This window comes from Xiphias gladius, chromosome 10, assembly GCF_016859285.1.
Source record: "Xiphias gladius isolate SHS-SW01 ecotype Sanya breed wild chromosome 10, ASM1685928v1, whole genome shotgun sequence".
In the NCBI taxonomy this organism is placed as follows: Eukaryota; Metazoa; Chordata; class Actinopteri; order Istiophoriformes; family Xiphiidae; genus Xiphias; species Xiphias gladius.
The window spans coordinates 15,566,776-15,582,398 of record NC_053409.1 but is presented as its reverse complement, the minus strand read 5'-3'; the positions used below and the strand labels follow the sequence as shown (position 1 = coordinate 15,582,398).

The following is a 15,623-nucleotide window of genomic DNA, read 5'->3' as shown; positions in this document are numbered from 1 at the left end:
ATTGCAAAAGGTGCATTCAAGAAGACACGAAATGTTGCGAAACTGTTGCGTTTTCACAACGAGTGCGTCGTTATAAGGTCGTTCGTTACCTGGCTTTCGTTTAATTCGTTGTAAATCTTTAGTTAACCTTAATGAACACACATATAATTGAATCCATTCTTTAAGTGAACTTTTAAAATTTGTTTCATAACAACTGAGGAATAGTCTTGAATGCGACTCCACAGCGACTGTTTACCTTACGATGGTGACCGTAGGTGAGTGGCTAACCAGCTAATTCATCCTCTTAAATCACGGTATTCGCGAGGATTTTTAAAGACTGCTTTTGTATTTTGAGTTACATAAGTATACGCTACCTTTCCAGCACTAATAACACAAAACTAACCCGACAGTAGCTAAAATTTCAGAGCCCATGCTAAGGAAGAAAGCTAACACTAACTAACTACGTTAGCAGCTCAGTTGCTAACCGCACAATTCTACCGTTTGCCTCCGTTTTTATCGGAGTGCGGCTTTGCTACTGTAAGACAGATGAACAGGTTTATAACATTACTAGCTGGTAATGTCAGTAGGATGTGAGGGGGCAGGGGGAACGGTGAGTGACTGTCCTGTGTTGCAGTGGAGGTGCTGAGCCTCCTGCTGGTGTCAGTGTTGTGGGGCTGCACCAACCCTTTCCTGAAGAGAGGCACAGAGGGGATAGAACATGTGGCAGAGACCAACAGAGTGTCGCAGCTACTGGCTGAGGTCAAGTTTCTTTTCCTTAACATCAAGGTAACGCCCGATATCACTTCCCCTTCGATATTGTATGTTTATGAAGTCATTGCTTCTCCGTACAATTTGTTTAATTGCACCCTCTGCCTTCTCCAGTACCTGGTCCCTTTTCTCCTGAACCAGAGTGGCTCTCTGGTCTACTATTACACACTTTCCACCACAGGTGAGCCGTGCACTTGAGGTTTCACTTCCTCGCTGTCTGACGGTAGCCTCTGTTATACTGACAAATTACAGGGTTCACAGCAGACATTTCATCGTTTCCTAGCACGAAAAGCACAGGTGAAGCAAATGGCATCAGTCATTGCACAGTTTCATTCATCGTTACAGTAAATCATCCCCAGGAAACGTGCACAAAAGTAGAGCCCAGGAACCGGCTCACCTAGATGTAATGTAGCTGCCATTAATGTTAATCATTACACCTGGGCTTTTCCAGCCATGACACACGAAAATGGCACGAGGAATTGTTGTGTTCATGTCATATGGGATGGATGGTAGAGATGGGAAAGATTCCCATGCTGGTCAGATTAAAATATTGTGCTTTGAAAATATAACACAGTTTCCATTAAACTTGGGTTTAGTTTCAATCAATAATTGTCTCTGTTCATTTTTCAGGCAATTCCGTATTTGTAAATGCCAAGTCGGCATTTGGAGCTTGCCGACTTGACTATTGGAGCTTTCAAAAAAAAAATAATCTGTGTTTCAGTTGTATTTATGACTTGGAAGTTGACATAAACAGTATTTACAAGTCCAGATTTGTGCCCTGCTTCTCCATCTAAAAGATTTTACGCACAAATCTTATTGATATTTTTAAAGAAATTTAGGTTTAGAAGATCCACTCTCTCTGAGATAAACTAAACTGCTACATGACTTTGAAAAAATAATCATCATTGTGGGAGAAAGCAAGACAGAACCACACCTGACCTAACCACATCTATGCAGTGTGCAATAGGCCTGTTACACAGTGGACATTTTCACTTTTCATAGAAGGAAAAGCACAGGTGTAACTAAAATCATTAACGACCGGCTCTGCTCTATCAAGTGTGCCAGTGAGCCATGACGGCGAGACGGCATGCTAAATAACACGACACTGAAACTGAGGCAGCTGAATGAAGTGCAGCCGTCGTTAATTTTATTATCCATACCTGTGCTTTTACTCCAGCAGAATGTCCAAATTACTTTTACGGAAAGATGTCTGTAGTGGAAGCATATTGTTCTGGCTTAAACTGTGTTTTTACCACATAAGCAAGCACCATTTGACAGCTAAATAATCTTATTAAAACACTAATGAGGAGATTAGTGTATATATATATGTCAAGAGAGGTTAAATATTGTAGTGCAACTGAGGTAGAACTGCAGCTAACGGTTATTTTTATTATCGATACATCTGATCTTTGCCAAATTTGATGTTTTGAAATTGCTTTTTTAGTCCAACCGAAAGCATAAAACTCAAAAATATTTAATTTACTATGATGAAAGACAACGGAAAGCAGCAACTCCTCATATTTGAGGATCTGAAACGTGCAAATATTTGGCATTTTTTTACTTGAAAAATTACTTTAACAGGATTATCTAAGTAGGCGCTAATACATTTTCTGTTGATCAACTAATCGGCTAATTGTTTCAGCTCCAAATTGACGCCGCACCACGATGTAGGAAATGACCCTGCTACATGTGTAGCTTAAATTATAAAGAACTGATATTTTTTTACCGGGTTTTATTTTGTAAAAATTTGAGAAAATTACTGTATAGGCAGTTTTTCTTGGATAACATTAGATAAAGAATACATTTCCATTTTCAAACATAGGTCTCATTTGAAAAAATAGTTATGGTGTCTATTGTAAATGCTGATATTCATATGAAAATGTGGGATTGCCATGCCACTGTCAAATGTCTACTTATGAAACCACTCTTTCTGTAAACTAAGCCAGTCATCCTCTTCTTTCTTCTTAAGCCATAGATTCATCAGTAGTACAGAAAATCCCAGCTATTTATGAGATGACTTAGTCTATAATCTGTGGAGCTCATAATTGCTTGTATTTTGCAAATCAAGGGTAATTGCCATTATTTCTAATATTCAAATTACTCGTCAGTCTTTTAGGACTATGTTATATCCAATTTTCCCTCACTTCTCTTCTTATCCAGAGTTGTCACTTGTTGTTCCTGTGGCCAACTCTCTCACCTTCCTTTTCACACTGCTCACTGGCAAGTTACTGGGTGAAGAATTTGGAGGCAAACGTAAGTGGCACATGTTGGTGATGCTGATACATTAGCTTGCTTTTCACTACTGGTCCAGTTACACAGCCTGTGATATTGATTCTCAAGATCAAACATTAGGCTATTGAAGATTTTAGAGACTAATTCAGCGAAGTCACATAAACAAGACACAAGTAATATTTACTCAGCATTGCTTTACTGGCATGTGAATACATTACTGAGCAGTTAATTTCCTGCTGTGTATGAAAAATACTGTACTGGTTATGTTATGAGTTTTTTTTTTTTTTTTAAGTTTCATTTTCTGTCAAATCCTCCCCCGCACACCTAACTCTCTGCAGAGGCTGTCGCAGGAATGTTTCTCACCATGGCTGGCATCATTCTGTGTGTTATAAGCTCCATCGATGACAAAGACATTGGCAAGCAGAGTATGACCCAGCCTGCGCACTAACGGAGATCAGGATTAAAGCTATATCTTCTGTGCCTTCATATGATTCCTTGGGGAAGGGGAAGGGAAGAAGACCGCAGCAGAGTTAGAGTTTAGATTCAGGTAACGTCTCCTTAGAGCAACGGTTCTAGTGGGAGAAATGTGCCTAAATGAAGTCAGCGTGACTTCAGAAGAACTGTTCAGAAATTCGTACATCAAGATGAAGGGGATGTGGGATCATGTAGGGTTCACCCCAGAGCTAGATTAGATTAATGGTGCTCACATAGAAGTCGTTGGTTGGCGGTTGTTTTACTTTTAAGGACACTGCTGACCCGCCATGTGACAGGCATCTGCATAGAAATAGAGACCACGTTCAAAAAAGGCTGGGGTTTGAAGTGGACCAATTAGATGCCGCCTCTTGGTGTAACAGGGACAGTTTATTGTGGCTGCCTTCTGTCTGCTGTGGTGAGTGTTTAGGTGGTGAGAGGAGGACGAATTGCTGTTCAGCAGAAGGATAATGCTGTTTTTCCATGTATACATGATGCATTACATAGGAAGATTTACCACTGATATTTTCTAAAGTTCTTTGTGAAGGGAGAGTACTATAGGACTGAGTTGCTATAAGGGTGAGTGACCTTGTTTGCTCTGCAAACATGTCTGGACAAGTTGTACAGTATTCAGAAATAAGTCACAATGCATAGTAATATATATTTCACTGTTCTAGTATCAAATTGACACATAGCACTGTACAGATGCCTTTGTTATTGTTGCATCTGTACAGCTTGTCATGTAGCTGATATTTTAACAATAAATCGTTGGCAAAACATTATTCTTCATCTTTTCATTTCTCCATCAAAAATTTCTGCAAATCAAAATACAGTTAGGTTTAAAATGTCCAACAATGTTGTTTCTTATGTACATATTGTAAATGGAAGTAATTGCATCATTGAACATCTACTCAATATCTGCATCAGAATTATCCCTGTGAGACAGGGTGGACACAATAGCACAAACACTTACACAATATAATGCAATCAATCAGCATCGTGGCTCTGTGGACGACAACCTGGTCCATCGCTGTGGTCCAGACTGAAATGTCTCAACAACTATCAGACAGCCCTGACTTTTACCCCGGCACTGAAATGGCTCATCAACTGTTGGATGAACTCCCATGACATTTGGTACACACATTCATGTGTAATACCTTTGGGGACCCCCTAATTTTTCATCTAACACCATCATCAGGGCAAAATTTCAGTTTGTCCAGTACTTAGGTTTATGGTCAAATACCTGTAAAACAAATAAAATCCCATGGAGTTGTTGCAGTAGGCTGTAGTGTCTTGCACTAGAGTTTCTGATAATGTGTCCATCTCCTGTAGTGTTTGAACTTATTTCATCTGAGCATCTTCACATTTTTGTCCACTAAGTTATTTAAAAGAAAACAACATAAATTAATGTTGTTACTTGGCTCATCACAACAGTTTAAGTTCTATCAAATACAATATTCATTTAACTGCATAGGTCATGTTAAAGCAGTAGTTGCCTGGTTACTGCCATGCTTTTGGCTGTGGCTCAGCTGTTGAGGGTCATTACGCTGATGGGACAACCTTGATGAATCCTCTGTGCTCATCATTCACCAGTCGCCCTGATGATGGTTCTGTTCTACTGTATATGACGGGACGTCCTGTGGGCTCTCCTGTTGGAGAAAATTATTAAAACAGAGAAATCAAGCGGACATTTTGGACATCAAGCGGACACCACCATAACCTTGGGCCTGGTTACGGTGGTGTCGATAAGAACTGCCGTGCACTGATTTAAGTTGCGAGGTGGCTAAACTTGCCTTTTCCTCCCTGTTCTTTCCCTGAGAGGTGGATGACGAAGGCCTTGACTTTGAAGATGTATGCTTCAGCTCAGGTTCCTTTTGAAATGAAAGACACCTGGATTTCTTACTTTTTGTCTATGTACTACTGAATGTAAGCTGTTACTTATTGCTTCAAGCAGTTGGTAGTGTGTGTCGGTGTGTGTACCAGTATTTCAGCAGCAGGCTTCTCAGCCCTGGCAGAGTTTTCTGTCAGTTCCACACCATTTTGTTCAGATGACTGTGCCTTTTTATAGATCAAAGATATTATATATTTTGAATCCATTTATACAGAAAAAATTAAACAGAACATTTTCATTATGACAGGTGTATTCTGATTAATTAAATGTAATCACCCACTCACACATACTGTACCTGTTCTCCATTATATTTGTATGGGCGCTCTCTCTCATTGTGTTGCTCACTCTTTATAATTTCTGCATGTCTCTTGAGAAAAACAGAAAGGGTTTCATGTGTTTTTTTTCCCCCCCTCATGCAGAATACAGTATCATCTGTGTTTCCGACAGTGACTAAATAATTGCATTTTACATGGAAATGAAGGAATACTAACACAGGAATTTGTAGTGTCTTTCTGGACTGGTTTAGTTTGATTATAGTTCCTTTTTTTCTAAATTATACCCTCAATGTCTGTCCATTATGTAGAAAAATTGCCCTACACTATGCTTGAGATTGAATGAACGTGATAGTGATTTGTCCCATTTCTTCATTTAGATAAGAAGCTAACAGTCACATGGACCCAAAAAAAAAAGGTTTGAGTCATGCCTACTTGCTGTGTGCTGTGCAGAGGATCGTCTGTGTTGTTGGGTTCCTCATCCTCCACTATTTCTGCCACTCTCTTTAAAAAGAAATAAGAGATGGATTTAGATTTAGTGCTTTATGCATATACTTTCAGCAGTTAATTTATTACATCTCCTTGAGTGATATTTTATCATTTGTAGCATTGTACCACACAGTTACAAGACTGAAAGGACACAGAGATGACTGTTAAGTAAACCTGGTCAACAGGAAGCTCCGTAGCCGTATTTTCATCCTCCTGCACCTCCTCGGCCCCTCGCACCTCCTCTCTCCTCTTCCGGGCTGCTCCTCTAAATGCGTTTGGCTGGACTGTAACAAACAGAAATGGAAAAGCTGCTGCTGCTTTACTCGTTAACAAAAAACGAATTATACTCATATTGACTGTGAAGACATGAGATTTTAAATTAGACATATACTGTATATAAAGTTAGATTTGATGGGGCTCCTTACCAGATCCATTACTGAGTGGCGGTTTTGTCTGTCCTCTGTTTTTGCGGATCTTGACCGGCCTGGCAAAGAACACAGACGTCTCCTCAGCTCCCTGTCTCCTGCTCTTTTGCTGTGTGGCTTGTGGAGGTGCAGCTTCATCTCCTGTTGACTTCACCCTCCGACCATCTGACTGAAATTCATAAGATACAATGGAGTATTACAGGCTGAAAAAAAACTGCCTTCTGCAGTGTATGTCTCACTAGTGTACTGGACGTTTTAGACGGTATGCACCAAACAAATTAACAGTCGCAATATAGCTACTGTGGTGTGAATACAAAACAGAAAAGGATTGTTTTTTACCTCTGGGGAGTTGAGGAGAGCTGAGTCACTGTACTGGTCCTCTGGACCACTTTCCGCTTTCCTGTTCTGAGAGAAACACACAAAAGATGTCCTTTACCAGTTTTGTTTTTCAGATAGTTATTTTCTGAGTGCTGTCATTCAGACATGAAAAATTGCAAATGAACTGTAGGCTGCTGTATAACAATGCTAAAACTGTATTTTAAGACGTGAAAATAAAGTGCGTGAATTACAGTATAATCTGAAGGTACCTCAGTTCTCCTCAACAGCTTTCTCTTTCCTGCATAATATCTACAAAATAAAGAAAGACATAAAAGTGCACAGTATCTTTTTGTTCATGTTCCCTCTTGGCTGACTAATTTTTTTATTTTATAAAGCAGATTAGCCAGCACACATGCACATAAACATGCATCTTTACGCACACTTACAGAGGACCTTGCATAACAATACCTCTCCGTAGCTTTTGAAACCAACAGCTCCACATATGGAAGTTTCTTGAAACGCTCGGTTCCCACGGCAACATAGCAGTGGCCAGTCTCCAGCTCCCCAGCTGAGGACACAGTCACTCCTTCCAAAGAACACAACCTGATAAAGCAAACGGGGTTAGAGATGTATTTAGTAGATTTCTCTCGCACCCTCTATTTGTATTCCACAGAGAGTATACAGTGTGTCTGTGTGTGTGTGTGTGTGTGTGTGTGTGTGTGTGTGTGTGTGTGTGTGTGTGTGTGTGTGTGTGTGTGTGTGTGTGTGTGTGTGTGTGTGTGTGTGTGTGTGTGTGTCTGTCAGTGGTACTGACCGGCGTACAGCTCCAGTTCTTAGGCTGACCTTCTCTGTGACCAGACCCAGGATCTGCTCCAGATCCTGCTGCATGTTCCGAGGAATGATGAATCGAAATGGCGGACACAGGAGATCTCCATTACGGAAAACACTGAACAAGAGTATAAAAGGAGAGGTCCGCATTTTTTTCGAGTCTTGTCATAAAAAAAATACCCATGTGCCCATATGGACACTGAAAGAGTTTCTGTCTGTACCAGCCATGATGAGGCCCTTTCCTAATGTTATTCCAGTGTAAGACATGGGGAACAAAGTCTACCGCCCTTGTTTTGTGAAAGATTGCGTTCTACAGTTCAGCCAAACCTGAGCTGATGATGGCGCTAGAGAAAAGGTCAGAGGGTCACCAAAGTTCTTACAGATCATCCTGAGGGGAACATGCATGTGTGTACCAGATTTCATGGCAATCTATCCAATAGTGGTCATGACATTTCACTCAAAACCACAAATGTGAACCTCATGGTGGCGCTAGAGGAAAATTCAGAAGCCATCCTCTCAGAACCAGTAGTGTCAGTACAAAATGTTGTTCCAGTCAATGTATGCATATGTATATATGTATGTATAAATGTATATATATATAAAATATGTATACACAGAATGTTCATGTAAATGTTATTTTAAGACAAACTTTAAAAAATGTGAACCTATGCTTTAAAGAGATTCCTCTCAGATACTATCTACATATGCTCAGGATAATTATTTGTGTGTGTGTGTGTGTGTGTGTGTGTGTTTGCATGTAGTTTGTGCAACTCACTGTATAATGCAAGGTACAGGTATAAACTTCCTCCATTTAGCTGAGACATTAGGCCTCTGGGTTACTTTTGTCTGGAGGGGACATTCAGAAGATCAGATGCACGGTACAGAAGAACATCATAATATTGTCATTTTCTCAGTAATATTGAAAATCCCCTCACCAGATTTATGTCCTCAAAGTCCTGCTAATCAATTACACTGCACGTCCATTGCAGTAAAACCAGTTATCCCCAAATGTGTAATGAATGACTAACTATTCTGCTCATGTCAGCTCAGATGCTGCAGCCATGGAAACTAACGTCACTTCAAGGCTCCTTCAATGGCATTTTCACAAGCCGTATCTGATCTGAGGGCTCCTCTTGAAGCTGTCACCCCATATCAATGAAATCTGGAGCCAATATCAGTGTCTGCTTCTGATAACCTAGCTTGAATAAATCAATCAACTCAGAACAAAACCAGATATGGATATTCTTCCCTTATTGTTTTAACTTTGAAGGGGCAGACATTTAATGCATTTACAGTGTCTCTGAGGAGAGAGGGAGGCAGGGGGAGGCGAATATGGGCATGAGGCCTGCCCAGACATGCACATGGCCCTGATAGCACTTTGGAGAAGCACAACTCTTTGTTTCACCAGCAGGATCACACACAGTCTTATACTGACACCCTTCCTGCATTGCTCCACAGCAACCACAACGCAGGCATGTAAGACTTTAAAACCCAAGACTCCGGCTCAATAAAAAAAAATAAATAAAAAAAACTGCTTTCGAAATGGCAGACACCCAAGGCACACACAATTACTCTCCACTCTTTTATGTTTTGCAGAAAAGTAACACTGATTGCTTAAGACTTAAGAGCACACTCTGCATCTGAAAAACCAAGCGGTCACTCCTGTCCGCTGGTCAGAATACAAAGCGAGCACTTGTCAGCATGAGTGGCTTTGTGTGTGTATGTGTGTGTGTGTTCGGCTGTGTGTTGCTTTAAAATCAATTTTGTGTGAATTTTAAGAGCGTTTCAGCCTGCACACAGTAATACTACCATCTTCAACACCATGCTCTGTATTCCTTTCTTTTTACAGAAGACGTTTAAATTCTAACCACTGAGGAGAAAACAGTTGGTTCAGATCCATTCAGAGAATTTTCTCACTGGAAACGATTATATCCTCTGATACTCTCTGGGGCTTTCTGATCTCTGGCGATATCCAGCTGTAATTACTGAATGTAATGTCACATGAGAGCCTTGAAAGGCCACCCTGCAGGCCCTGAATGACTGTTTGACGGACAGCACAATCATTAACCTATTATATACGGTAATTTACATGACAACCCCTGACTCAATGGGACGGTACAAGCAAAGGCTGACCCGTGCACACACACAAAGTGCATCTAATCTAACTAATGCCAACATAACAATGTGTCGTCACATTTATAGGCAAATATGAGCTTGCCTCGGTAATGGAAAATCCTGCACTCAATTTAATTTTTGACTTGGCAGGAGTTCAAATGGATCAACTTGATATGAGCAAAGTGTGGCCTGGTGGTGCATTCCTCCTGGTTAGACTTGGATTAATGAGTCATGGACTGTGCTGATGGCCTTAAATGGAAGCGGCCCCCACGAGAAAATAAAAGCCTACCTGGGTTTCTTCACAGGCAGCAGACTGCTTTTTTGCTCCTACGCTCAGGTAGCTATACATGAAGACAAAAGATATGATAAAGAAAAGCCTCCAACAACACTTTATCTCTTTTCCAAACACCAAAGCTTCTGATAGGATTAATTCTAAATTCATTTGCTGAGACAGAAAGCCTTTTATAAGAGCAACTGTACACCAAAATGACTCAGCCCTGTAAATGGCTTTTGTACTCACTCCAGTTTCTTGAACCTTTCAAAGCCAGCAGCAACGTACTGGGCTCCTGTCTGAAGATCCTGGAGGTCTGTGACCTTGTGGCCCTGCCTGGGAGTGTACAGGGTCCTGACAGCAAGCGGTGCACCAATGTTCTGGGTGACTTCATTCAGAAAAGCCTCCATAGTGGCCACTTGTCGGTGGTTGACCACAAACCTCCGTCCACTGTAGAAGGGGTCACCATTCCTGTACACCACCACGCTCTTCACCGGAGGCAGGACAGTCGTGGCTGCAGTGCTGGCAGCCATCTCCGAGCCAGCTTTTCCTGCCAGAGTCCACACACACACACACACACACACACACACACACACACACACACACACACACACACCATATTATTCTCTCCATGCATATAATTTCCAGAGTTGTATTTACTGACCATTTTCATACACCAGATATATTCACATTCCACAGTATACAGGTCTCACTTGTTCAACAACCACACATCAATACAAACATATCATCTTTGATCCATACAGACACTGCTCAGTCAATCCCAAGCCCGGTGGAAGATGAAGCAGGGAAACCGCAGGATTGGAGGCAAAGGTGAAAATCAGTCCCTTCTGTTGTGGTCTGTCTGGACTCCCACTCGCCACATTCTGCTCCTCTCTGTCGCCCCAACACACACACACACAAACTACTCCTTTGACGGCGGTGAGTATTTCCTGGTTGCTATGGCAGCGTGGCCAGCAAAGACTGGCTTTGTGGGCCAAACCCTCGGCAGCAACCACAACAAAAGAGACAGACGGAGAGGAGAATGGGTGGGTTGCTGTGTTGTAAGCTGAATCAATAAGATAACTTCTATACCCAGTTGCCTGTATTTTCCAAAAAATAACTGTCAAATTTATCATGGATATTAGCATTACTAAGCAGGTGTAAGAACCAGAAGGTGACAGAGCCATTACTGAAAATCCTCAGAAGTGACTCTTTTTCAATATAACATTTAAAATAAAACAAAGACAGAAATAGTTAGAGGATGCTATTTTTTTTTTAACAATAGTTTTAGCCTTTAAATGCTTCTTTCCACAGGTGCTTTTTAATGACATTAATACCATAAGACAACAGCAGCTTAATAAGAGACTTTCAGGTGAATTTTTGTAGGATCAACAGGTCGTGATTAGTCAGAGCTCAATCACTGTAATCCAAATGGGAAATTTGAGCATCAGTGAGACAAAACACACTCGTTAAGAGCCAAGGATCCTCCTGTGAACTCTTTTCAATTCAGTATTTTCCTACCTCAGACTCTTGCAATTTATTACGAGGACAATATAAGTGAAACCACTTTGTTAAGAAAAACAACAGAGAGAAACCATTTTAGAAAAATACATTTATTCATTTTCTTTACAGTAACAAATAACATACAGACTATACAGGTTTCGTCATGCACTTGATAAATAATTTTTGAAGGCAATTTCTTTAAATATATGTAAAATAACAGGTTAAACTTAGGGTGCGTTATGTTGACTGACAGCAGTCAGGCCTTCAGTCCCACTTTATTAAGTCCAGTTCAGATTACTTCTGCTCTCAGGATATGGTCAGCCTATCCTTCAGTGACAAGTACTGTAGGGGAAGAAGAAAGAATGGAAAGAACTGTCAAGGTATACATTGAAATCTAAATGGTTGGGTGAGCACACTTCCAGAGATATCTGCACTTAATGCATAGACCAGACTTTAGGAAAAGCAGACTGAACCATGTACATAGCTTCACTATCTGTGTTTATGAATATATGTTGGCTGCATTACAGGTTTCTGGTTGATTGCAGTCAATAATTAGCTTCTGGTTCTGACAATTGCTGCAGATTTACTATGGTTAATATTCTGATACTGATACTTACAATGCAGGTATTTTTTCTGTGAGAAGTGCTACTTATTGGACCTATTGTACTGACTTATTTTCAAGGTCACTGAATAAATTCTGGCTTGCGGCAGAGGCAAATTTCTTACCAGCAGGAGACTGCCACTGCCGAATGAATGTAAACACTACATCTCTCCTTTTCTCCATCTTACCTTTTTCCTGCTGTCAATGGCCTGTTGGAGCCAAACCAGCTCCATGGTCAGAGTGTTTCTATGGAGACGCAGGGCTTCCGGTGTACGTGGCACCTCCTGAGCTGAGCAGTACTGCCGGGGACCTGGAGGGGAGATGGCAAATTCAAAATGACTTATAAGGTCTTCTCAGTAAACCAGACATTTTAAACGTGTATCAGAAAGAAGTCCATCTACGCACATCATAAAGTTACCACTGATGGTCGAAATCTTTTTCTTCTACCCCTGTCTTTTTCCCTTTAAACGAGTAAAAACCTCCCAGTGTGGTAAGACATTCTAACGTGTGGACAATGCTATGTTGTCTCTTTGGACAATTTTCTTGAATCCATTTAAATAATTTAACAGAGGAAACTGACATATATTTCATAGTAAACAAAATGATGGACATTATTTTTAGTGCTTAGACAAGATTTGTGCTGAAATAATTAATTGATTACTTGATAGACAAGTTTTGCAACTGATTAACAAGTAAAGTCAGTAATGCCAAAAATATGCATTCACTTTTTCTAGCGTCTAAAAAATTGTAATTTGTAAATTGCATATCTTTGGGTTCTGGAATGTTGGCAGGACAAAACAAGCAATATGCAGACATCTGTTGGAAACGGAAACAGGCTTTTTCTCACACAGTTCCTTATATTTTATAGGCTTAATTGTTTGTGAAAATAAGGAGGCACAGATAAACCAGATAAAATTAAAGTTTTCTCTTTTCAAATCTTTTAAAACACTTTATATACAGGCAAAATAAACAGGGTTCACTAGCATTATGTGCACAACTCTCACCCTGGCGAGAGTGAGTGTAGTTCACATCCAGCTCCAAACTGCTCCAGACGGAGGTGGAGTCTCCTGTACTCTCCATCACCCCTCCATCTTTATCTCCATCCTGATCCCTCATGCCCCTCTGTCTCTGGCCCTCCCCATCTCCTCCAGCATGGCCGCTTGGGAAACAGTTCCTGGAAAGGCAGGCTTGACCTTTGGTTTCTGAATCATCTCTCTCAGCTTCTGTCTTCTCTGGAGGGAGACCAGGACCCCCCTCCCTCTCCTGCGACAAGGGGGTTGCTGCTGCTGCTGCTGTTGTATTCTGGGGACTGGCAATAAAATCTAGCCATGGATCTGAAGGCTTGCTATCAGCGCTGCAGGGTCGTAGAAACGGGCCGTCCTGATGAGGCATGAGCAAAAAAAAAAACCCAAAACAACAAACAAACAAACAAAAAACATGAAAAAAGTATCGAAAAACGTGTTAAATCCCACTCTCATAACAGTTCCAGTTACTTACAGTGTCTGTGAAGTGAGGGATAGGGATAATCGTGTCCCTCCAGTGTAGATGGGTCAAGCCTCCATCAATCTCTTTCACGATGTCTTCAAAGTCTTCTCGTGCACGACGGACTTCGTTTCTCACCGAGTAACCACGTGCACGTGCCTACCGAGGAGAGGAGAGTAACTATAGTAATAGTAACTATAGTCACGGTATTATTTGTTACGCCAGTGCTAACTACTGTAGCCAACATTAGTAGCTGTTTTCAAGGGTTAGCAAAAGTAGCTAAACATCCCGAACTAGCAAAAAACACCCAAAAAAAAACAATTGGCTGCAAATTGCCGTGGGTATAAAAACGAAACTTTGCGCTTTACAACTTGAAAGCTGGCTAATTAGGTAACGTTATTACCTGAAAATGGGTGAGTATCTTCTCCCATTTGCCTCTGTCCATTGCTATGGTAACATGACAGCGCTACCGCGAAAAGCGGGAGAGGAACTCAAACTTGATTTTGTTCCGGTGTCAAACTCAAAAATTAAAAGCTTGTTCTTGTAAAGTTGAACTGCGTACGTAAATACTTTCAGCATTTAGCTTGATATGTTGCCGCGAACACAATACAATTACAATTTTACAATAGGAACTTTATTCATGCGACCGAAATAACTGGAAAAAAACTGTCCTCATGTGCGTGGTGTCATATTTTGAAAAAATCGTTAGCGGAAGTGGCCTTGTGTTTTTATATTCAGCTTGCAATGTTGCTGCTCGTCACATGGGACTTTTTCTCTAAGTTTTTAGCCACAACTAATGAAAATGAGTATTGGTTCAAATCAGAGGACTTTGTTCCAGACTTGGGGTGCCGCCGTTTCCCAAAACAAACTTGTTCAACCGAAAAAAGATGGCGAGAAAGCCGCTGGACGGCGCAGAACAAGCCCAAGCAAGTATGACATAGGACAGGGGTCCAAATACTCACCAGAGAGCCCAGTGAGGACAGAGGACCCCATACTTGCTCATAAAAATGAAGATGACGACGATGATATTATGATGGTTGCTGTCTACGAAGCTGAAAAGGGCCTGCAATTTGATCATGCAAACTTTTTTCAGGATGACAACCCTGTAGAAACAGAGAGCAGTGCTCTCTCTCCCATCCCATCAGGTGGGCAGACATATCCAGACTTTCCTGGCTTTGACAGCTCCTCAGCTAAGGTATGGATCTACCCCACCAACTACCCCATCAGGCATTACCAGCTGAAGATATCAGAGGCTGCCCTGTTTCAGAACACACTGGTGTGTCTTCCCACTGGTCTGGGAAAAACCTTTATAGCCTCTGTCGTTATGTACAATTTCTACCGCTGGTATCCATCAGGGAAGATTGTATTCATGGCTCCCACCAAACCCCTGGTGGCGCAACAGATCGAGGCCTGTTATAAAGTGATGGGGATCCCACAGGCACACATGGCTGAGTTGACAGGTAAAAAAATTATAAGAAAAAAAATCTCTTTCATCTTTTAGCCAGTATTAACAAGACAGCATACCACTTCACAGGTAGCACAGCAGCGAAGCAGAGGCAGGAGATTTGGAGGTCCAAGCGCGTCTTCTTCCTCACGCCTCAGGTCATGGTGAATGATTTGTCCAGAGACACCTGCCCGGCTCAGCAGGTCAAGTGTGTGGTGATCGATGAAGCCCACAAAGCACTGGGCAACCACGCCTACTGTCAGGTACACAAACCTCCCACTGATGATCACAGCTTCCCATTCAGTTCAGTTGTATGTCACTGCTGACTATATTTGCAGGTGATATTTTACTTGCCAAGTCCAGTTCTGATTATGAACCTGCAATAAAATGATTTTTAAAGTGATAATCCACCCAAAATACTTACTTAACTTTTCACCTTTGCCTCCAATCCTGCGGTTTCCCTGCTTCCAAAATTTACTTCATTATGTAAAACTCACCCTTATAAACTTGAAAGGTGGTTGCAAAAAGACTTAG

The 15,623-nt window shown here is 41.2% G+C and overlaps 4 protein-coding genes across 4 annotated transcripts in view; 2 read left to right on the top strand and 2 right to left on the bottom strand.

Moving 5' to 3' along the window:
- The first annotated feature begins 9 nt into the window (after window positions 1-9).
- tmem234 (transmembrane protein 234) lies at window positions 10-4,232 on the top strand. The gene is made up of 5 exons (XM_040136386.1): window positions 10-254; window positions 614-765; window positions 862-928; window positions 2,908-3,000; window positions 3,318-4,232. The coding sequence occupies exons 1-5, from the start codon at window positions 242-244 to the stop codon at window positions 3,425-3,427; spliced, it is 435 nt and encodes a 144-aa protein (XP_039992320.1). The 5' UTR covers window positions 10-241; the 3' UTR covers window positions 3,428-4,232.
- Window positions 4,233-4,535: 303 nt separating this feature from the next.
- Window positions 4,536-10,607, bottom strand: dcdc2b (doublecortin domain containing 2B). Its single transcript, XM_040137747.1, has 14 exons — window positions 10,309-10,607; window positions 10,078-10,129; window positions 8,449-8,519; window positions 7,660-7,791; window positions 7,314-7,448; window positions 7,115-7,154; window positions 6,867-6,932; window positions 6,528-6,696; window positions 6,277-6,386; window positions 6,049-6,117; window positions 5,637-5,708; window positions 5,431-5,508; window positions 5,244-5,321; window positions 4,536-5,099 (listed from the first exon to the last, which is right to left on the bottom strand). Exons 1-14 carry the CDS (start codon window positions 10,590-10,592, stop codon window positions 5,037-5,039), a joined length of 1,419 nt encoding a protein of 472 aa, XP_039993681.1. The 5' UTR covers window positions 10,593-10,607; the 3' UTR covers window positions 4,536-5,036.
- Window positions 10,608-11,720: 1,113 nt separating this feature from the next.
- On the bottom strand, window positions 11,721-14,165 carry iqcc (IQ motif containing C). Its single transcript, XM_040137767.1, has 5 exons — window positions 14,049-14,165; window positions 13,661-13,804; window positions 13,168-13,543; window positions 12,352-12,473; window positions 11,721-11,904 (listed from the first exon to the last, which is right to left on the bottom strand). Exons 1-5 carry the CDS (start codon window positions 14,088-14,090, stop codon window positions 11,869-11,871), a joined length of 720 nt encoding a protein of 239 aa, XP_039993701.1. The 5' UTR covers window positions 14,091-14,165; the 3' UTR covers window positions 11,721-11,868.
- Window positions 14,166-14,382: 217 nt separating this feature from the next.
- fancm (FA complementation group M) overlaps window positions 14,383-15,623 on the top strand; it is a 40,385-nt gene continuing 39,144 nt past the window's right edge. Inside the window, exons 1-2 of the mRNA XM_040137099.1 lie at window positions 14,383-15,105; window positions 15,180-15,352. Of these exons, the coding sequence (XP_039993033.1) occupies window positions 14,442-15,105; window positions 15,180-15,352 (837 nt within the window). The 5' untranslated portion in view covers window positions 14,383-14,441. The remainder of the gene's footprint in view (window positions 15,106-15,179; window positions 15,353-15,623) is intronic.

What these genes read in the sequence shown, in the direction of transcription:
- dcdc2b (XM_040137747.1), bottom strand. Translation starts at nt 10,592, where the DNA reads ATGGCTGCCAGCACTGCAGCCACGACTGTCCTGCCTCCGGTGAAGAGC. An exon ending in CTCTCCTCAACTCCCCAGAG is followed by an intron (nt 6,697 to 6,866) that starts GTAAAAAACAAT and finishes TATGAATTTCAG; the next exon opens with TCAGATGGTCGGAGGGTGAA. An exon ending in ACAAATATAATGGAGAACAG is followed by an intron (nt 5,509 to 5,636) that starts GTACAGTATGTG and finishes ATCTATAAAAAG; the next exon opens with GCACAGTCATCTGAACAAAA.
- iqcc (XM_040137767.1), bottom strand. Translation starts at nt 14,090, where the DNA reads ATGGACAGAGGCAAATGGGAGAAGATACTCACCCATTTTCAG. An exon ending in TCCCTCACTTCACAGACACT is followed by an intron (nt 13,544 to 13,660) that starts GTAAGTAACTGG and finishes ATGCCTCATCAG; the next exon opens with GACGGCCCGTTTCTACGACC. An exon ending in CTACACTCACTCTCGCCAGG is followed by an intron (nt 12,474 to 13,167) that starts GTGAGAGTTGTG and finishes TCTCCCCTCCAG; the next exon opens with GTCCCCGGCAGTACTGCTCA.
- tmem234 (XM_040136386.1), top strand. An exon ending in TTACACACTTTCCACCACAG is followed by an intron (nt 929 to 2,907) that starts GTGAGCCGTGCA and finishes CTTCTTATCCAG; the next exon opens with AGTTGTCACTTGTTGTTCCT. An exon ending in TGAAGAATTTGGAGGCAAAC is followed by an intron (nt 3,001 to 3,317) that starts GTAAGTGGCACA and finishes AACTCTCTGCAG; the next exon opens with AGGCTGTCGCAGGAATGTTT.